This window comes from Eulemur rufifrons, chromosome 27 (assembly GCF_041146395.1).
Source record: "Eulemur rufifrons isolate Redbay chromosome 27, OSU_ERuf_1, whole genome shotgun sequence".
Lineage (NCBI taxonomy): Eukaryota > Metazoa > Chordata > Mammalia > Primates > Lemuridae > Eulemur > Eulemur rufifrons.
Genome location: NC_091009.1, coordinates 21,072,818 through 21,096,600, shown reverse-complemented (window position 1 = coordinate 21,096,600; position 23,783 = coordinate 21,072,818). Strand labels below are relative to the sequence as shown.

Here is a 23,783-nt window from a genome sequence, read left to right as displayed (position 1 = left end):
GGACAAAAATGGGTCGCATTTGTTTTTTCACAGAATAAACTCTGATTTCACTTTTTAACCAATCGTTTCAGTGTCTAGTAGGCATAATCTGTGCCTACACCAAAAGTACGGAATTGTTCTAGAACCATGCAAACCATAACTTTTGATTGGGCCAATCAGCTGTCATCTGTCTAAATGGTGGCATGTTCAGAGAGGTTTCTGGGGTGTCTGTTGAACAAGAAGTGGTATGCATACTCTGTGGCCCAGCAGTGTGACCGAATGTCTTATTTTGATGGTTCTTGCAGTGTGTGAAGATGCTGCTCTTCTAAAGTTTTAAGCAAATGAATGGAATCAAAACTGTTCTATGTGTTTGTTTCCTCCTGAGCTTCCTCTGACAAAGTCGGCTTCTGCGAAATGGCTCTTTCTTTATTTCCCTCCAAACTTGTTTGATTCTTTCCAATCTTCTTTGGGGGCTTTTCTTCCTTCTTCATCTGGTAGGGTTCCCCAGTGCTCATCGCCTATGGTGTTCTTTTTTTGTCTCTCCCTATTCTTCTTCAATGACTTTATTTAAACTCATCGCTTCGACTTCCCACATAGATATATCTAGCAAAATCCAGTCACTTCTTAATCCATCTTGTAAACCAGACATTTTCACTTACAGTGCCAAGTTAATATCTGCTTCCACTGCATGTTGCTTTAAATATATTTTTAAAAATCAATCTTATTCTTTTTAACATTTTCCTCTCGCGTTTTTTATTTGCTTGCAGAATGGCACCATTTTTCACAAATTGCTCAAGCCAGATATCTTGAAAATATCCATGACTCTTTGCTTTTATTTCTCTGCCTACAGTTAACTACCAAGTCCTGAAGATTGTGTTCCCTGTATCCGCTGTATCTTTCTGATGTTCTCCACTCTGATCTCTGCTGCCCGAGTTCAGGTCATCATTTCCTGGCATGGCTATTGCAGAAGTCTTAGAACCATTTATCGTCCATGTCAGGCCTTTTTACCCTTTCCTTTGTTTTTCAAAATCAGGGAATTTTTGTTGATGTGATAGTGAAATAAAAACCCTTTTCAACTGAATAATGGTTTGGAAATTTTTATGGATTTTTTTTTTTTTTTTTTTTACATCACCTAAAAACAGTTAGTGGGGAAAAAGTATGAAAGAGAAGATGATATTGGTTCAAGATTTCATTTGTTTCATTACTAGACACTGATCTCTCCTTCCAGATATATGTACTAGCACTGAGTTAGTGAGACATACAAATACCCTACTTAATACTACCTTGAGGGGGACATTGTTTCTGTCATTGAAAAAGCCTTCACATTGAACACTTTAGCGGATTTTAGGCACACTCCCCTTACCTTGCTACTGGTGGCACAGCCAGCAACCGTGCACGCTTTGAGCTGATATGAATATTCCTGAAATGGCTGAATTCCTTTTGTATCAGAGAAGCTCAGCGATGTTCCCCGAAAGCGTTCAATTCCATTTCGAAGAAGAATGTAGTGAATAATAGGACCTAAAAGACACAGAGAAATGCCTGTATTTGAGTGTCTTGTCATTTTACCTATTTGCAAACAACTTAAAATCTTAGTGTTAGGAAGAAATGGGATGCTATAGCTTCATTTCACTTTAATTTACTATTATATTGCCACACTCAAGCACTTCTTAATTATACTATTATGGAAGAGATGGGTTCTTGACATAGATAATCAAAGAGTCATTTATGTTTATTTCCATTCACTACCAAACAAATGTTATTTTCAATATTAAAACTATTTTGCCTTCCCTGAACATGCTCTGCTTATTTGAAAGCAGCTTAGATATATGCTGGGATTCAAGGAAATTTTACTTATTTATTTATGTATTTTAATAAAAATTGATGAGGGCTATACCATAAAGTGAATGATTAGTTGCAATACAACTACAGCTCCCTTTATTAGCAAATACTTTCTATCAGTTAATTGCATGCCATTTAAATGTAGATTATATTCATTTCAATTTCCTTATGGATTTACAGGATTATGTTATTTCTATTTTAAAAATAGGTAATACCATTTGATTGTATAGGTTTTTTCCAGTTTAAGACAATCGCATCTTCAAGATTGTCCATTTTGGTCCACCTAGGAGGACTCACTCCCTCAGGCACATCCTCTTTTGTTCTGGCTCTAATAGCTTTGCTGAATCCTCGCCCATAGCTATTCCATGCAGAAATCCTGTACTCATACATCATGTAGGGCTTGAGATTTACATCTGGAAAGAGAAAACAGACAGTGACATTTTTCTTATTCTTACTTTTTTAAACCATCATAGTAAAAATGAATATCAAAACCTTTAAACATTGAAAAATAAATGCTCAAAGCTCTAATCCCATCGTGCACATAAATAAATCTCTAATATCTTTATTTTCTAAATCATAAACAATATTTAAAGTGTTTATTGTGTGCACAGATATGGAAGTGCACAGAATAGAATTCACTGTTTCTGAATGGAGAACCAGGGGTACATTAAAGAAATGATTGAAAAATAAAAGTGCTAGACTAATGTATAATAAGATGTTAATGTTTCATAAGTTCATGTACACTTGACTTCTCTATGAGACGGAATGCCCAAATTCTTTCATAGTTTTATTATTATAAAACTTACCAAGTGTTACAGTGTTTCTCACTCAGCTCAGCCAGAGCTAAGAACCATTATTTTGGACCAATTCAGTAAGGCCAAGATGGTGCTTGGAAATTAACATTTTCAATAACTGCAAAGGTTATTGTTTTGAAGATGATCAGCCATCTTGGAGGAGCACCACACTTGGGCTTACCTCTTCCTCAGAATAACACTGCTAAGCTTTACTAGTAATCAGACAGGTTCCTTCTAGCTTTCTGCTTGCAAGTATGAATGACATTTATTCAATGCATTCATTGAAAGCTGCATTTGAGCTTTTGGAAAAGAAAATTGAGTTTATTGTATATTAACTGGATATACCAGAAAACGGCACAGATTTACTTTAAAACAGTATATATCCTTGTTTAAAGTTAGACTTAAAATAAATTTTAAACCACTAACTTTCAATATATCCAGATTATGTCTTTAGTTACCTTACTTTACTTAGCTGGCCCCAAAATATGATGGAACCTAACTGATATCAGGTTAAGGAGGGATGATGTTAGAGTGAAATAAATATGCATTTTCAGCAGCTTTTTCTCACTACCCCACTAAGCCATGAGCAGACAGCTCACTTTCTGGTACCTGTGAAGGAGTATGTGTTTACACTCCCTGTGTGAACAGTTTCTTCAGCAGATGAACATATTTCTTCGATTGATGTCTTCCCTGTGGAATTGTGAGACCTTCTCATCACAGTACAAATATGGCTGGTAGAGTTGAAGTCACACCTGCCACAGTATGCTGTGGCTTCCATAGATGCTGGGCAGAGGGTCCTGCATTCTTTGGCTTCCTAAGTCAAGTGGTAGAGGGTGGGAGAGAGAAAGAAAGGGATTTTTAAATTTCATTTAGACATACCTGGGGTAGATTTTTATAGCTTTCAAATGAAATTTTTCTCCCACTTATTTGATAAATAAATATATCAAATTTGTCAAAAGCAATGAAGGCAGTCTGTATCCTAAAAGGAGCAATTACTTTGAAATGACACAGACTTGGATCAAAATTCCAGTTTGCAACTTCCTGGCTCTGTAACCCTGGAAGATCACTTATACCCTTAATGCCTCAGCTTCTTCAGAGAGAAAAATGGAAATAAAATTTACCATGATGATTTATTGTGTGAATCAAATAGTATCTGTAAATGCCTTAAACTTAATATAGACACTAAAAATAGTAACAATAGTCATTACTTTATTATTGTTATTTGACACTTTCTTGTGAAGTTTTAGAGAAAATAAAGAATGGAATATTTGAGAATCAGTCCTTGTGCTGTTGGGAAAGTTAGTTCCATATCAAGTATTACTCATTCAAGTTTTTAAAAAATCAAAATATTTCATGAATTGTCATTATAATTATTTATATTCATAAACCTTTTCTCTGATGAATCTCTGGACTTTTTTTTATAGGAAAATTAAATACTTAATCATCCCAGATTATAGGAGCTATAAAGTAATATTCTTATAATACAGAGATCTACTTGCTTTTCCTTTATAGAAGTAGCATACTATATTTGGAATACTTTTTGCTATTAAAAATTGATACCCATTCAACTTCTCTTTTACAGAAAACAATTTGAATTATTCTCACCAAGTTAGTCAAAAGAAAACTACTTCAGAGTATAGTGAGACTTGAGACTTTCATTTAAAAATGGTGAATTGAACACTTGGATTTATCTCCCTTTCTTCTTAAAGCCCAGCCAAATGACAGTAAAAGAAATGTTTAAGTATAGAAAGTCTAAGGGAAAAGGAAGGGAAATAATACACACAGGACTGCTCCAACATTTTTGGAAGCTGGATGGGGATGGATGTGGCACAAACAATGTGATATGCTTAGTAGTGTCCATGTTCCCCTTTTCTCTGTGGGAACATGGGATTTTCAAACCCTGGTGCAATAGAAGGAGCCACGTGACTAGAGACGACTATGTGACTAGGGTACAAAAAGTATGTACTCTGTATCCGGGAATGATCCACCAATGTGCAACTGTCCACTCTCTCTCCCTTTCCTTTGTGACCCCAGGGCTGTGTGTGAAGCAAAACAAGATGGAAGGGGCTTGGGTTCCTGAGATGTTGCTTGGAAGAGATCTGCCTAACTCACATTGGATTGTAACGTAAAAAATTTAAAAAACTAATTTGCTAAGAGGGTAGATCTCATCACACACACACACACACACACACACACACAAAAATACAAAAAGAAAAAGAAAAAGAAAAAATAGTAACAACTTCCACATAGAGGCACATTGTCATGAAATTTTAGAAGAGCAGGATGAAGAGAACGTCTTTAAAAGCTGTCATAGAAAAAGATAACATGGTTACCTACAAGGAGACAGCAGTCAAAATATCAACAGAGGCTTAAAAAATGCAGAAATGCCTTCAAAATTCTGAGTAGAGATGATTTTTAACCTGGAATTGTGTCTATGGCTATCAATCCAGTGGGAGAGTAGAAGAATGATAAATTCATACACCAAGCTCTCAAAAAATTTACCCTGTATACATCTATACTCAGGAAGATAATTCTCCAAAAGCAAAGAAACTTGGGGAACAGAACACAGGGGACCAACACAGGAAAGGGGTGAAAGGAATTCCTGAGTTGACAGTGTAGGGAAGATCCACTGGGCCAACTGTGTAGAAATCCTACAGTGATTCTGTCCAGATCACAGCAGAAGACAGAAGTCTCCAGGAGACAGGTGTTCAGGAAACAAAATGAAACCTATAGAATGAACAATATTACCTATAATACACTACTTGATTCAGCATAGAGAAATATTGTCCTTATCACAGTAATTTACAAACTGTAATTTACAAACTGTAAATTATGTATTACAAACTGTAATTTATGTATTATCTTAATCATTCATTGCTACAAAGTGCTTGCAGGCCCCTACCAATGTCATAAGAGTTATTTCACATCCCAAAGTGTATGATGTCCACACATGGATTGTGTAGTCACCTCATTCAGCAAGTGCCCTTCCACTCTCTGTGACCAAGTCACCCACTTCTAGCCATCTCATAAGGACAGACTACTACAGAACATGGTGGGTAGGGTGTTTGTTTTTTTAAATGTTCCTGATCCTTTCCTTTCATTGATAGGTTTCTGGAGTCCTAGGTCAAGTTTAATACCCACAAACATGACATGGCTATGTGTGAAGCATCACAGCATATAAGCTTAAATGATCACATCCACAAGCATTTTCAACTTTTGTGGCTTACAGAGGCATTTTCTCATCTTGCCCTGTCTAAGGGAATACGATATAAACACAACTAAGTGAATTTGCTGGGTCTGAGGTCTCTAGCAGAGGAAGGTGTTGGGTTATGGTTGGCAGTCAAGAGGGAAGAAGTAGGAATGTCCCTCGCTCTCCAGCCATGGCACTCAGAGGCATGAAATGGCACCGTGCAAAGGCCCCAGACAACCTGTGCTGGCTCTTTCGGCAGCACACAGACTTCCAGCCCTGCACTCATCTGAAGTGCTGGGTAAAGCTTCCCTGAGAACAGCTAATCATTATTAATTCCTTTAGAATTCATTGCAATAACATCAATCATAGCGAACTCATTCGGTATTAATATGGATGTAATGTGAAAATGAATAATGCACACCGGAGTTTTTATATTCCTATTTTAGAAAAATAGTTATGAACAATGTATTTCTCTTTCCATTGTCAAATCAGCACCTCTGAGAGGTTTTCTATCAATTACCTTCATCATCATTCCAGTTGAAATCTTGTCAGAGCAAACATATTTCAAAGGATTATATCCAACTCCATTACAGCATTTCTGGCTCTTTGGAATAAGTTCAGTCTCACAGCATTTTACTGGCACTGGGTCATTCTTTTTAACATGTGCTTTAGACTCTCCACTGGAAGCTGAACAGCATATGGTATCTGACATATTCACATAATCCTGCCCACAACAGAACATCCCTGCAACAATAAAATGTTATATATGAATATGAAATAAAGAAAGGAAAGAAAACTGAGGCTGCTATAAAGTTTGGTATAAAAATGTCAGACTCAGGCAGTTGCTGAAATGGTGCGATACCTAAGGTAGCCTTTCTCTACCAAGGTGATTTAAATGTGCAGTGAGGGTCCTTCTTACCAAGAGCACTAGACACTAATTAGGAAAAGAACACACAAGAGGAAGTGTTCGGAAATCATTCTGCAGGGCCAAGCTTCTCTTATGCTCCATAAAAAAAGATCGGATTTCTGTCATGAAAACTGCCTGCCCATTTTGTGATGATAACATCTTGTTGCAGAAGAAAGTTAAACTGTAGGGACTCAGAAAGCTCTAGAAATTTACAAGGCAGAAAAGGTCGCCCAAGCACTCTGGGATCAGAGGCCGGGCAGAGAGGAAAGGTAGATCTGTAGCAGAACTGGAAACCCTGAGGTAGGAGCCTTGCAAGTTTTTGCCTAGTTCTGTCTAGGATACAAAGACTTTCTTCCTGTGAATGTAGCTGCAATAGTGACCATTCTTTGGCATTCAAAGTCAGCTGGGTGTGTTCACCAATCAAGTGCACCAATCAGCCACTGTTTTTTGAGCCACTCTCTGTTCTAGATCCATCGTAGACATGGGTGACAGGTTGGGGCAGCAACAGAAAGACCTTGTAGGGAAGATCATTGATCCTCACATCTTGATGAAAGATACATGTATCTGAGGATACCAAGTAGACTCTTCTCCCACCAAATTCAGTTTCATTGCCTATGTTCACATCATTTAGACATTGCCATAGAAGATAAACAGCAGAAATTTTGACATTAAAGCATGAATAAATAATACTCTATAGAGTCAGATCAAGCTGGAAATTGAGGTGCCTATACTGCATGTCACAGCGCTATCGCATTAGAATTTATATCCAGTTATACAGCAGCACAATGTGATGAATGATTTATTTTAATTAGAATTTTGTTTGTTTATTAGTCCCGACTGATAACACGAAGAACCTCAAATTCAAAGTGCCCCAGGGTCTTGAATTGTTTAATCTGGTTCTGTACAAACACCTACATTATGATAGACACTCCTAATAATGGATCAAGGAGTTTTAAGTGTTTTTGGTTTTTTTAAAATAATTGAAAGTAGACACTTGTTTGCCACATGCCTTAAAGATGTTTATCTGCACATGACTCCAAAGAATGCTTACACTGATATTTCCACTTTAAAAAGTATCTCCCAATATTTAAAAAATCTTATTTACAATGAATGATATTCACTGATCATGCCGGAGTTTTGGCTTGCCATGTTTATCTAAATGTGATAACTCTTCAAAGTAATTGGTTTACAAATAAACTGTTATATTAATAATTCTAGTTGTTTTAACATTTCCAGGAAAAGTTCTTTCAAAAAAAAAAATAACACACAGCAGGGTTATCATTGTAGTGTGAGTCTTGACTATGATGGGTAAACATGTGTGTATATATGTGAATACATACATATATGTGTGTACACAGACACACACATAAAATAAAAAGAAAAATCCACAGCTTCAAGTTTTATATTGTTTGGACATTTTTCTGCTGCCTTCTGATTAGACATTTAAGTACAACCTTGGATTCTTTGGATTCTTTATTGTCATTTTTTTCTCTAGCAGGTTTCTTAAAACAATTCATGTTTCTATTTTAAAGAGCAATCAAAACCTGAAAACTAGCCCTTTAGGGAGCAGAATATATTCTCTCCCTCTACTCCAAAATTACTTCATGGTTTCACTATGCTCTAAGTATAAAATTAAAATGCAGACATTGACCTAATTCGAAACTCCTAATCAGTCATCTGATCGCTCTGAGGGACTTTTGACAGGTCAACTAAAATTTTGATAACAAACTGTTTTTATACTAGTAAAAAAAAAAAAAAAAAAGAAAGAAAAGATGCTTTCTTTCACAAAGAGCTTCATCTTTGTTTTACTGAATTGAAATTTTCAGCCAAGATTTCACTCACATAACAAGAAGTGACTCCCTTTCTAGTTTCTTTGGTAAACCATTACTTCTTTAATTATTATCAACCTTGTTCCAGTGTGATAAATTGCTAATTACTTAATACCCTAATCAGCGTTCATTCTTTGCACAGATAAACTGTGACAGTGCCATTAATTTAAATAGTAATTTCACTTAATGGCCAGAACGGCACACCAGATTTTTATGCAGCATTTTCTGAAGACTGCATCCATCACTGCAATATTCTGACATAAAGATGTCTGACGTGCACTAACTCACTTAGGGAGAGCAGATGTTGCCGAGCAGAGTTTGGTAGTAATTCCCATAGTGCATCACTTCAGCATGAATGAGCTGCAAATTCAGAGACAGACAATCTTCCGAAACTGCATTGCAATAACTTTTGACCCCTACCTAATTTATCACATGTAGCACTTGACTTTTGAACTTTGACACACGGAATGCACAATTTAAAATATGCCCAAAGAAAAACAAAATAGGTCATGCATTATGGATGGATTGGTTCATTCTTCCAGAGGCTCTTCATTAAATTTGTACAAAGGTAAAGAGTCTCTTTGGACAAGATGCAGATGTTATTAAAGTGGTACAGTACACATTAAACTTGTAGATGTTTATTTTTCAGATCAAATAGCATACATTGTCTTTCCAACAGCATATATATCCAATGGATGGTTTCCATTGGATTGAATACAACTGAGAAATCATGGAGGAAAGAATATTTCCCTCACATTATTATTAATAATCCAAATATGTTACCAACACTTATTTAATGTCCAGGTCTGAAAAGAAAGACATATAAACATATCTGCTTGATGAATTTCTAAGTAGTTTCAATCTGCAAAACTAGTATTCCATATTTTTTTTAAAAGAAGATCAAGAATTATGCATCATGCTTTTGAGTTAAAAAATAGGATAGTAGTAAAAAACAGTCTGGAATATGACAAATCAATTGTGAACCTCTGGGATTGATCTTGGGGACTACATTTTAAGCCAAGAGATATTTTAGGCCTAGAAGAAAGAAAAAAAGGTTTATGATTAGTTATTCTTAGAACAAATGTATAAAATTAGTAGCAGAGCATGAAAGGCAAGAAAGTCATGCTTATCTTCACCAGTAGATGGCTCTGTGGCTACCACCACAAAACTAAGAGAGAAGGGGTAGGGTAAAAATGCTCCCCAAATCATTGCAGTATATTTTATAACATTGATATATTACACCTTTCAAAAAATTCATTATGTTATATGAAAATCTTCCAGAGAACTATTCTTTCAATACAACTCTTACACCATGGATTTCTGTGGCTACACTTCCTTCTTTGCAAAGTTCCCAAATTCCATCTTGTGTCATCATTAGTTCCAGTGAAGTTAGAGCCCAGGACATGAAAACTCAGTGTTCTATTCTGAAGCAATTTCAACCCAGAGTTTCCCATCCAAGGCTGCATGGGCCAAATTTATAATAGAAATAAGGCCATATATTCCAAAGGCATCTCATGATCAGTTTCCCATAGGCTAACAGAAAATCCTGTCCTCTTTGAATGATAGAGGGGGCTTTAATCTTCATCTTTGAATACTGAGGGATATAATCAAGTCCAACCCAAGATTAATGGCATAAATGATAAAACCATATAAGCAAACACTAAGAAAAAAATGAGTAATAAAGAGGTTTAAAATATATTGAAAGAAAATGGCCAAGAATACATATCCCCTGAAATGACGAGCATGACTTTCATCCCGAGATACCTGTATAACACTCCTGCACAACTCATCTGCCCAGAGAGAGCACTAAAAACATAAACGCCACCCCAGCACTTCTGTTCCAACAGCATCTGTTAATTCACTCCATTTATAAAATACATATTGACAAAGACAACTGAACTGGGACCAGGGAGATTTGATTTGGTGTGAGAAAGTCAATTCAATGTGATTTTGTTAAAGGGCTCCTGCAGGCAAATAAAAGAGTTTAAGTAATAAAGTACATAAAGAGATGTTTTACGAGCCAGCCTGGTCTCGTGGCAGGCACACAATGCCAGGCAGTGAGAGAGGCCAGGCTTAGGAACAATATGATGAGATCCAAACCCTCACGTAGCAGAGATGGTGTTGCTAGGTTGAGGAGAAAAAGGGCCATATGGATATTCTGGAAGGTCATTAAGGTCACAGTCATTAGGGACGACAGGAGCGAGCAGCAGCAGTGGGACGGAGAAGACATGTGGAACCTGCCTATTTTCAGTGAAACCTGCAGGAAGGTCAGAGAACAAAGAGAGATTTCTTTCCCCCCTTTCTAAAAGTATCATTCCTTCACTGCACGACAATTGTCAGAGTTGGGGGAGGTGCAGAATGGCATGAGAAACTCTCTGGATCACAGGAGTTGAGGAATGCCACAATTTGTTTAAGAAATGTTTGACTGGTATAGATCATCATACTGAAGTAAATAAAGAAATGATTCTGAAATTTGGGTCCACAGATGGACTTCAAGGCAAAAGCTGCAGGAAAACTTGGGGGCATATTCTATGTACTTTTACTTGAAGTGAGGGTTTGTAACTTTCAAAAGATTCTAAAGAAAAGAACATTAAGAACCATTGTCCCAGTGGACAGTAATCTCTATGTCACTTCTTAGAACAGGTGAAATATTAAGTATTTTATGGCAACGATGTTCTGACTTCTCTTTCCTTCTCCTTCACATTTGTTCTGCTGCCCAAATTTAATTAATCTCCTTAAATCACAGCTCTTATCATCACATTGACTCTTCTCCGAACACTAAATAACTTTCCAATCCTTTTGCCTGCTCAGATTTATCTCCCTCTCTTTCCTTACATAGGGTGTGTATCTCCAATAAACCGAAGTGCTTGCTCCTGCTTGGATGAATTTTGCAGATTGCTAATTTCACACTTTAACCCCAGCCACACCTCTCAAAATCCTGCTCCTTGTGTGAGATTCCAATCCCATGAAAAAACCCTTTTTATGCTCTTGACTGAAGTGGTCTTGCAGTCTTAAGTATACACATGCGTTCATCCCTCTCTTGTGGCCTGTGTACAAGCTTATAGGTATTTTTCTTCTTGATTAGATTGTAAAAGTCCTTGAGGATAAAAATGGAATCTTAGCCATTTTTACACTCACGAAGCACCAAGAGTATCTTCAATATAGTCACTATACAATATGTGTTTAACAAATGAAGGAATATGGTGGCAATTGACTAATTTTTTAGAAAAGGTACAGATGAACAAACAAACATAATGAGACGTTAAGCTGTCATTTTAAAATTCTGACCTATTAAAGTATGGAAAAGACAACACTTTTGTATCCTCCCCATCTCTGTGGTTGTCTTTAATAGACCTGTTTTTAGCTACCTCATCTAAAGGATGAGGAGGTACTCAACAGGTTAGTTATAGCATAGAATAACTAACTAATTACCATGATTTTCTAGTACACATCACTATACCTGTAAGCAATGGTTCTCAAATTTCGGTCTCAGAATCCTTTTATACTCTTACAAATTACCGAGGACCCAAAATGGCTTTTGTTTATATGGGTAATGTCTTTTGATATTTATTGATTTAGAACTTAAGACAGAAATGTTTGAAATACATATTATTCATTTTAAAGTAATAAATCCATAATATGTTAACATATTAGGTCATTAAATATGAAATGTCTGATTTGGAATCAAAAGTTTATTGTATCTCAAACAAGAAGCAATATAATTAATCAAAATATGCTCCTAAACTATTGACCCAGTTTTGCCATTTTAAAGGTAGCTTGTTTATGCCAGCAGCAAAGAAGCCTGGAGAAAGAGTGGCGATGAATTTGCAAAAGGCATTTTCCACAGCTTGTTGAGAATTGAATATTTTTCCTTGCAAGAAGTGGTCCAAAGCCTGGAAGAAGTGGTCATCAGTTGGTTCAAGGTCTGATGAATGTGGTGGATGGCAGAGAGTTTCCAAGTCCAGCCTCTGTAGTTTGAGCAGCATTGTTCGTGCCACATGTAGTTGAGCACTGTCTTGCAAGAGGATTGGGCTGTCTCTATTGACCAATCTCAGCTTAATGAGGATGCTTAATCACAAGCATTCTCATCATTTCATTCAACTGGTTGCAGTAGACATCCACTGTAATAGATTGACCAGGTTTCATGAAGCTGTAGTGGATAATACCAGTCCTGGACCACTGCACAGACACCAGTAGCTTCTTTTAATGAATATTCAGTTTTGGACTGTGTTTTGGCACTTTGTCTTTATCTACCCATTGTGCCGAACACTTGTGATTGTCAAAAAGATTCCATTTTTCATCACATATAACAATACGGTGTAGAAATGGTTTGCTTTTATGTCGTGACAACAAATAAAGGCAAGCTTTGATGCGATTTCTCTTCTGATGATTAATTCATGCAAAACCCATCTATCCAGCCTTCTTTACCTTGCACATTTGTTTCAAATGGTCCAATACTGTTGGAATAGTAATGTCAAACCTTGCTGCTAATTCACATATAGGTTGAGATGGATTCGCTTCCACTACAGCTTTCAGCTCATCATCATCTACCTTGGTCTTAGGTCGCCCACATGGCTCATGCTCAAGATTAAAATGACCAGAATGGAACTTCTCAAACCATAGAAGTACTGTGCGTTCATTAGCCATGTCCTTCCCAAACACTTCACTGATATTTTGAGCTGTCTGTGTTGCATTTGTTCCATAATGGAACTCATATTTGAAAATGAATTCTTGTCTTATCTATGGTTTAACAAAGATTTCTCTAAAAAAAAAAAAATGTGAAAGAAATCACAAGCCAAAATGTGCATTTGAAAGACTGAGGATGTACCTTCACAATAAAAATAAAACAAGTAGTATTAAGTGAAATGTCAGAGATATCAACTGTCAAACACAGTACTTAAGGAAATTGGACATTTTAGATTTGATAACCTAATATTTATAAAAAATAAATATATTTTCCAAACTAAAAAAATTAGTGAGAAACATGACATTGTTTTATATTTTTGCAAGCCTCTGACTTAATAGAGAGCAACTAAATTCTCATACTTGCTTCTGCATTTGATCTGTTGCAATATCATGTCACGTAACCTCTAGAAAACTCCACTGTATACTCATAAGAGAATGTGAGTTAAAAAGGCATATCATAGTTAAGTAATTCAGGCATACCTCATTTTATTGCACTTTGATTTACTGCACTTTGCAAATGTTGTGTTTTTTTTTTTTCAAATTGAAGATTTCTGGCAACCCTTCATTGAGTAGGTCTATCAGCACCATTTTTTCCAACAGTTTGTGCTCACTTTGTGTCTTTGTGTTACATTTTGGTAATTCTTGCAGTATTTCAGGCTTTAATATTATTTCTGTTATGGTGATCTGTGATCAGTGATCTCTGATGTTACTACTGAAATTGTTTTGTGTGCCACAAATCACATCCATATAAGATGAAAAATGTAACTGATAAATATTTTGTGTGTTCTGACTGCTCTACCAGCCAGTCAGCCCCCCCACCTATCTTCTGTATTCCCTCAGACAGAACATTGAAATCAAAACCCTATAATGGCCTCTAAGTAGTCAAGTGAAAGGAAGAGTCTCATGTCTCCCATTTTAAATCAAAAGCTAGAAATGATTAAGCTTAGTGAGGAAAGCATGTTGAAAGCCAAAATAGGCCAAAAACCAGACTTCTTGCACTAAACAGTTATCCGAGATGTGAATGCAAAGGAAAAGTCCTTGAAGAAAGCAAACGTGCTACTCCAGTGAACATATGAATGATAAGAAAGCAAAACAGCCTTGTTGCTTATACGGAGAAAGTCTGAGTGGTCTGGATGGAAGATCAAACCAGTCACAACATTCCCTTAAGCCAAAACCTAATCCAGAGCAAGGCCCTAACTCTCTTCATTTCTATGAAGGCTGAGAGAGGTGAGGAAGCTGCAGAAGGAAAGTTGGAAGCTAGCAGAGGTTGGTTCATGAGATTTAAGGAAAGAAGCTGTCTCCGTAACATAAAAGTGCAAGGTGAAGCAGCAATTGCTGGTGTGGAAGCTTCAGCAAGTTATCCAGAAGATCTGGCTATGACCATTGATGGAGGTGGCTACACTGAACAACAGATTTTTAATGTAGACAAACAGGCTTCTGTTGGAAGAAGATGCCACCTATGACTTTTATAGCTAGAGAGGAGAAGACAATGCCTGGCTTCTAAACTACAAAAGACAGGATAATTCTCTTGCTAGGGACTAATGCAAATGGTGACTTTAAGTTGAAGACAATGATCATCTACCATCTTGAAAATTCTAGGGCCCTTACAAGTTATGCTAAATGTACTTTGCCTGTGTTTTAAAAAGGAAACAACAAAGCCCAGATGACAGCACGTCTGTTTACAGCATGGTTTACTAAATATTTTAAGCCCATTGTTGAGACTTCCTGCTCAGAAAAAAAGATTTCTTTCAAAATATTACTGCTTACTGACAATGTACCTGGTCACTCAAGAGCTCTGATGGAGATGTAAAAAAAGATGAATGCTATTTTCATGCCTGCTAACACAACATCCATTCTGCAGCCCATGGACGACAGAGTAATTTTGACTTTCAAGTCTCATTATTTAAGAAATACATTTTGTAAGACATAGTTGCCACAGATAGTGATTCCTCTGATAAACCTGGGAAAAGTAAACTGAAAACCTTCCAGAAAGGATTCACCATTCTAGATGAGATGAAGAATATTTGTGATTCATGGGAGGAGGTCAAAATATCAACATTAACAGGAGTTTGGAAGAAGTTGATTCTGACCCTCATGGATGACACTGAGGGGTTGAAGACTTCAGTGGAGGAAGTAACTCCAGATGTGGCAGAAACAGCAAGACAATTAGAATTAGAAGTGGGGCCTGAAGATGTGACCGAATTGCTGCAATCTCATGATAAAACTTTAACAAATGAGGAGTTGCTTCCTATGGGTGATCAAAGAAAGTGGTTTCTTGAGATGGAATCTACTGGTGAAGATACGTTGAACATTGTTGAAATGACAACAAAAGATTTAGAATATTACATAAACTTAGTTGATAAAGGAAAACATGGTTATATATTTTTATAAAGTTTTCAGAAGAATAGTATTTAACTACAATTTGTTATGGCCACTGTCTCTTGTTCTTTTCACTTGCCATCTGTCATTTGTGCCCTCATATTGATTGAAGTTGGAATGGCCATGGGCATTTTTGAAATCTAAGAGGAAGCTGAGCCTGAGAAATATTTAATTTGGGTTCAGTAGCTATATTTATATGGTTTCTGTCACTTCCATAAAAAATGTTGTTAAGGTTTGTATATGCCATTTTAACTACAATTGGCAAAGAAAAGGAATGTGAGAAATTATAGACTCCTAACTTGGATGCATGTAAAAGGAAGCTGTAGAGAAAAATAATATAGAAAAATTAACGTAACATGAAAGAAAATCTGTAAAATAGAATAATGGAATCAATTAAAATTATTCTGACATCAAGAAGAGAATTGTACGAAATAAATTTCAGACCATACCAAAAGTAGTAGACTATTAAAAGAAAATGAGGAATTTAGAATTGAAGCAATGCATAGTCAATTTGATTATTTGATAATACAAACTATGAAGGGAGGCAGATCATAAATACACTGGAAAAAATTATACTTCTTGCTGATGTACAGATAAAATAGTGACATCTATGATAACATACAGCTCAAATTCAGTCACCTGGAAAAGGTAACCATGAAATACAAGTTAAATGATATTGTCAGTTCAACAAATATTTAAGACAAATCACTCTAAGACAAGAAAATTTAAATTCTTTAAATCCTAGAATGATGCTTGGTAGAGACTTCTCCAAATTTGATAATAATTCTAAACATTTATATAATATTTAATAATGAGTTGTGAATTTTTCTTCACTTTAAATAATTTATAAAAGCAATTTTCATTAACCATGAGACAGGAAAGACTGAATTATCTTTCTGTGGTCTCTATTGATAATAACAGTACAAGGCCATTGTGGTATGCACAGGTGATCAAGGCTATAAGCTAAACATGTCAAGAGAAAAAAAGGGCAGAATTATGTCAGAAAGTATATAATACAAATAAGCTATTTTTAAGTTAGTGGCATTTGCCAATTGTTTTTAGATTTGCAATTTTTGTAATTTATATTCCCATTATAAATATTCACTTTATATTTCATCTTCATAATTTAATTTTATTTTCTTAAAAAGCCCCCCCAATTGCATAAGTTTCAGACCCCCCAAAATCTAGATCTGACTATATGTGTGATCTGGAGCAAGTAGAAACTAATGTGTAATGTCTAATATCTGAACCTCAGTTTCCTCAATTTTAAAATGTGGATAATAATAATACCTATCACTTAAGATTACTGTAAAGATTAATTGAAGTAATAATGTAAAAAATATTGGAGTGACTGTTAGTAAGTGTTCATTCAATGATAATGATAGTTATTAGTATTAGCTTTCTAAGTACAGAAGAGTCCTGGAGTAAAAGAAATATAACACAATATCATCACAATAGTTTTCTATGCTATTAATACTAGCTAGGGAATATTATTTTGATCCAGAACCAATACATTCATGTGTGGGATTTTTTTTTTTTTTTTTTTTTTTGGTGGATATGACACTTTTCAAAAGGAAAGAATTTTAATGTGCTTTTATGAAATACATTAGATATACATAAAATGAGAGATTGCATTTTCATTTGTTATATAATATGCTCCTAATTATTGCATTACATATAATTCATGTTAGCTTTAATTACTTATTTTATTTCTAGGGCAAATTTCTCACCCTCTCTGCTTCTCAGATTCTCCATTTACTTGAAGGTAGACCAGGGCCCCTTACCTGGAAGGCGACTGTACACCACACCTTCTTCTCCACCGCAGCACTCTAAATCTTTGCTCACAATCTGTCCGCCACAGCACTGTTGGCCATGGCCATCATGAAGCCTCCCAGCACAGCAAATCTGGTTTCCTGAGGTGGAGTACGGCATTTTGCCACAGCAGGCGTTGCCTATGCCAATGGAAACCCGATTGTGCTGTTCATCTGGACAACATACTTCACCTGTCAATTTAGGACAATAACAATCATTTCATCAGTTAAAAAAAAATATGCTATGACTCCCAACTAAGTTTTATCACAATCTTCTTGCAGATGCCAGCTGACTGACAGATTTAAAAGAAAGAATAATGTCACATGGAAGTTACAAAATCTCTATCTGACTCCAAAATTTTTGTGTTAAAGATGGATAAACGTGTGTCTGCTCACATACACACAGGCCAATTTAGAGGTAAATATATGTTGCCTATTTCCTCTCTAATAAATGAGCACACTGGGTCTGGGGACATAGACTATGTGGCATTACAGGAAAAAAATGCTTAGGAATACTTTTATGATTAGTGTTAATTTTGTTGAAAGTGGTGTGGATTCAAAAACCAAATATTGATAAATTTATGTTTATCCCATCAGTATAATTTCCTTAACCAAACTATATTTATTTAACCAAACAAAATACTTCTGATGGGAAGGTCAATTAAGTGAAAGAAAGTAAAAGATACTATATTTCAGTCAGTGTATTAGGACTTTTTTGGGCAATGGCAGACACTGAATTTCACTCATGTAGTTTTACCCACATTCTCCTTCACGTGATATTCGTGGCTCAGAAGAATCAACATTGTTAAAATGTCTCTGCTATCCAAAGTGATCTACAGATTCAATGCAATCCCTATTAAATTACCAACATCATTTTTCACAGATACAGAAAAAATAATTTTATGCTTTGTACAGAACCAGAGGAGACACCATTTAACAAAAGCAATTTTAGGCAATAAGAACAAAATGGGAGGTATTAATTTACCAGACTTCAAACTATACTACAAAGCTGTGGTTATTAAATCAGCTTGGTACTGGCACAAGAACAGGGACACAGACCAGTGGAACAGGACTGAGAATCCCGATATAAAACCATACTCATATAGCCATCTAATCTTTGACAAAGCAGACAAAAACATACTCTGGGGAAAAGACTCCTTATTTAATAAATGGTGCTGGGAAAACTGGAAAGCCACATGTAGGAGACTGAAACAGGATCCACACCTTTCACCTCTCACAGAAATCAAATCACTGTGGACAACAGACTTAAACTTTAGGTGTGAAACTATTAGAATTCTAGAAGAAAATGTGAGAAAGACTCTTATAAACATTGGCCTAGGCAAAGAATTTATGAAGAAGGCCCCAAAGGCAATCACAGCAACAACAAAAATAAATAAATGGGACCTGATCAAATTAAAAAGCTTCTGCACAGCCAAATAAACTGTGAAGAGAGCAAATGGACAACCTAAAGAATGTAAGAAAATTTTCACATGCTGCACATCTAATAAAAGACTGATAACTAGAATCTATTTAGAACTCAGGAAAAACAGCAAGAAAAAAAATCAAACAACCCTATCAAAAAGTGAGCAAAGGATATGAACAGAAACTTTTCAAAAGAAGACAGAACAATGGCCAACAAACATATCAAGAAATGCTCAACATCTCTAATCATCAGAGAAATGCAAATTAAAACCACAACGAGATACACTTATCTCCAGTGAGAATGGCCTTTATCAAAAAGTCCCAAAACAATAAATGTTGGCATGGATGTGGAGAGATAGGAACACTCATACAGTGCTGGTGGGACTGCAAACTAGTGCAACCTCTGTGGAAAGCAATATGGAGATAACTTAAACAGATACAAGTAGACCTACTGTTTGATCCAGCAATCCCATTACTGGGCATCTACCCAAAAGAACAAAAGACATTCTGTAAAAAAGACATCTACACTCGAATGTTTATAGCAGCACAATTCACATTGCAAAGATGTGGAAACAACTCAAGTGCCCATCAGTACATGAATGGATTAATAAAATGTGGTGTATATATATACACACCATGGAGTACTACATTCAGCTATAAGAAACAATGGTGATATTGCACCTCTTATATTTTCCTGGCTAGAGTTGAACTCATTCTACTAAGTGAAGTACCCCAAGAATGGAAAAATAAGTACCACATGTACTCACCATCAAATTGGTTTCACTGATCAACGCCTACGTGCACATATAGGAATAACATTCATCGGGTGTCGGGCAGATGTGGGGGGGAGGGGATGGGTATATACATACATAAGGAGTGCAGTGCACACCGTCTGGGGGATGCACAAGCTTGAAGTTCTAACTGGGGGTGGGGGGCGGAGGAGGGGACAAAGGAGGTATACGTAACCTAAACTTTTGTACCCCCATAATATGCTGAAATAAAAAAAAAAACATTTGACAAAATTCAAACCTCTTTCATTATAAAAATACTCAACAAAATAGTAACTGAAGGAAACTAATATAAACATAATAATGGGCATATATGAAAAACTCATAGCTGACGTCATATTCAACAGTGAAAGACTAAAAGCTTTTCCTGTAAGATCACAAACAAGACGAGGATGCTAGCTTTCACCACTTCTATTCAATGAAATATTGTATACTACAGCTAGAGCAATTAGGCAAGAGAAAGAAAAGGCATCCAAATTGAAAAGGAAGAAGCAAAACTACTTCCGTTTTCAGATCTCAGACAGTATGATCTACATATGGAGAAAACATTAAAGATAGCACCAAAAAACCTGTTAGTACTAATAAACAAATTTGGTAAAATTGCAGGATACAAAACCAACATAGAAATGTCAGGTATGTTTCTATACACTAAGAATGAACAATCTGTAAAGAAAATAGCTTTTCATTTATAATAGCATCAAAAAAATAAAATACTTAAGAATGAGCTTACCAAGGAGAGTGAAAGACTTGTATACTGAAAACTACAAAATCTTGTTCAAAGAAATTAAAGGCAACTAAATGGAAGAATATCCCATATTCATGCATTGGACATCATGAATCAATACTACCCAAAGATATCAATATTACCCAAAGTGACCTACAGATTCAATGCAATCCCTATCAAAATCTCAATGCTTTTTGCAGAAATAGGAAAAGCCATCCTAAAATTCACAGGGCTCTCAAGGGACCCAAAATTGCCAAAACAATCTTGAAAAAGAACAAAGTTGGAGTTCTCACGCTTTCTGATTTCAAAACTTACTACAAAGCTGCAGTAATCAAAACAGTGTGGTTCTGGTACAAAGACAGACATATAAACCAATGGAATAGAATAGAGAGCCTAGAAATAAACTCTCTCATATATTGTCAAATAATTTTGGTCTGTTCTATGTGGCATTACAGGAAAAAAATGCTTAGGAATACTTTTATGATTAGTGTTAATTTTGTTGAAAGTGGTGTGGATTCAAAAACCAAATATTGATAAATTTATGTTTATCCCATCAGTATAATTTCCTTAACCAAACTATATTTATTTAACCAAACAAAATACTTCTGATGGGAAGGTCAATTAAGTGAAAGAAAGTAAAAGATACTATATTTCAGTCAGTGTATTAGGACTTTTTTGGGCAATGGCAGACACTGAATTTCACTCATGTAGTTTTACCCACATTCTCCTTCACGTGATATTCGTGGCTCAGAAGAATCAACATTGTTAAAATGTCTCTGCTACCCAAAGTGATCTACAGATTCAATGCAATCCCTATTAAATTACCAACATCATTTTTCACAGATATAGAAAAAATAATTTTATGCTTTGTACAGAACCAGAGGAGACACCATTTAGCAAAAGCAATTTTAGGCAATAAGAACAAAATGGGAGGTATTAATTTTCAAAAAGGATACCAAGATCATGCAGTGGGGAAAGGACCATCTTTTTTAACAAATAGTGTTGGGAAAACTGGATATCCACGTGCAAAATAATGAACTTGAATGTTTACCTTATACCATATATAAAAATTAACTCAAAATGGATCACAGATCTAGACATAAAAGACAAAACTTAAAATTCTTGGAAGAAAACAGAGGGAAAATTTCGTAACATTGAATTTGGCAGTTATTTCTTGGATATGACACCCAAAGTATAGGCAATTAAAGAAAAAAAATAGATGAATGGGACTTCATAAAAATTAAAAACTTTTGAGCATCAAAGACCACTATCAACAAAAGGCAACCTATGGGAGAAAATATTTAGAAATCATACATCTAATAAAGGATTAGTATCCAGATGTATAAAGAACTCCCACAATTCAATATAAAAATGACAACCTTATTTTTAAAATGGGCAAAGAACTCAGATAGACATTTTTCCAAAGAAGTTACAGAAACAGCCAATATGCATATGAAAAGATAGTATTACTAGTTATGAAAATGCACATCAAAACAATGAGATAGTACTTCGCAACCATTAGGATAGCTATTATCAATCAATCAATCAATAAATAACAAGTGTTAGCCAGGATATGGAGAAATTGGCACACTTGTGTGCTGCTGTTGGGAATATAAAATCGTGCAGCTGCTGTAGAAGACAGCATGGCAGTTCCTTAAAATAATGAAACATGGAATTACCATACCATCCAGCAACTCCACTTCTGGGTATATACCCAAAAGTATTGAAAGCAGGAGCTTGAACAGATATTTGTACACTAATGTTTACAGCAGCATTATTCACAATAGCCAAGAGGTAGAAACTAATTGTCCATCAATTGATAAATGAGTAAACAAAATGATGTGTGTGTGTGTGTGTGTGTGTGTATATATATATATGCAATAAGATATTATTCAGCCTTAAAAAGGAATGGAATTCTGACACATGCTACAACATGAATGAACCTTGAAAATATGCTTAGTGAAAGAAGCCAGTCATAAAAGGACAAGTATATATGATTCCAATTATATGAGGTATCCAGAATAGTCAAATTCATAAAGACAGAAAATAGAATGGTCGTTGCCAGGGATTGAAGGTAAAGGGCAATGGACAGTTCATGCTTAATGGGTACAGAGTTTCAGCTGTACCCTCTTTCAACTCATGAAAGAGTTCTGGAGATGAATGGTGGTGATGGTTGCCCAACAATGTGAATGGACTCAATGCCACCGAAATGTGCACCAAAAAAGGGTTAAACTAATAAATTTTGTTGTGTATATTTAACCAAAATAAAAAAATTCCAACCCATAAACAGGGAAAAAAGAAATCCATGCCTGGTTTCAGAGACCACTCAACTACCATTTTCCAGGAATACTTTAGTTTCAGTAGGGGTGAAGAAGATATCACAACTTCCCAGAAAACAGAAGATAGGATAGTAGCCTGCCTCTCCTCTCTAAATTACAAGAGCTTGCTGAGCACTTAGAATACTTTGGCTGAGAAAAAAAAAAGAAAAAAAAATCAGACCAAATTAATAGCTTTTTAGATTAAGCAATTAGATAAAGCCAAGAACAAGGACACTTCTACACAAAGACAACTGTCAATATTGTAAGGGAAGGGACACTGGAGGAACAGCTGCTCTGCCTTAGCTAGAAAGATACAATCAAAAAAGGAAAAGGACAAACTTGGACAGGCAACACCTCTCTGTGAATACAGCTACTCCAGTCTATCCATAACTGCCCTTGACACAAAAGGGAGAAATTTCTCTGCAATTGCAGAAATAGAAGGTCAATACCGGGGGCACATTATATACCACAACCCTATTTTTCCATCATTCCTTCTTAGGAGTAACCAAAATGTCTCTGTAGCAGAAATTTCAAATACCTCTCAAACTCTGCCTTTGTATTTCTCTGCTGTCTCTTGAACTGACACACTTTTCTGTTTAGGAATTTTATACTGGTACATCAGTTGAGAGGAGATCCACTTTGTAAATGAGATGCCAGCATTAAATGTGGACCCAGAAGCCTCTTTCTGTAATTCCCAGGAGAACTCCCGAGTCTATAATTTGGTGATAGCACAGACTGATTACCTGATGCCTTCGTGACCAACATCTCTAACCTCGAATCTGTCTCCAAGAGTCTCCAGGATAAAGACCATTCAGATGCGGGATTCATAGCACAAGCTAAACACTTAGAGGTCTCTATCAATCTAGCTATGCACTTCTTGAAATTGGCCCCAGATCTACTAAAAAATAAAAGAGGCTATTGAGTAACTGTGGTCCATTGTATCCATATATCTCCAGAAAGGTACCTCAATCAGCATAATACCTCATTATCCTCCATACCAGCCCTTGTAACATACTGTTCATTCAATCAAAATGATGATTGTGTACCACTTTGTACAAGATTTAGGGGTCATTACCAAGATTGTACTTCCTCACTTCCCTGTAGTTCCCAACCCTAA

General features: G+C 35.8%; 1 protein-coding gene across 1 annotated transcript in view; it reads right to left on the bottom strand.

Annotated features, from left to right (window-relative positions):
* The window catches only part of USH2A (usherin), a 611,994-nt gene that overhangs the window by 131,830 nt on the left and 456,381 nt on the right, over nt 1–23,783 (bottom strand). Inside the window, exons 49-53 of the mRNA XM_069459264.1 lie at nt 17,388–17,606; nt 6,323–6,546; nt 3,222–3,426; nt 2,034–2,231; nt 1,343–1,497 (exon numbers count right to left, since the gene is read on the bottom strand). Coding sequence (XP_069315365.1) covers nt 1,343–1,497; nt 2,034–2,231; nt 3,222–3,426; nt 6,323–6,546; nt 17,388–17,606 — 1,001 coding nt within the window. The remainder of the gene's footprint in view (nt 1–1,342; nt 1,498–2,033; nt 2,232–3,221; nt 3,427–6,322; nt 6,547–17,387; nt 17,607–23,783) is intronic.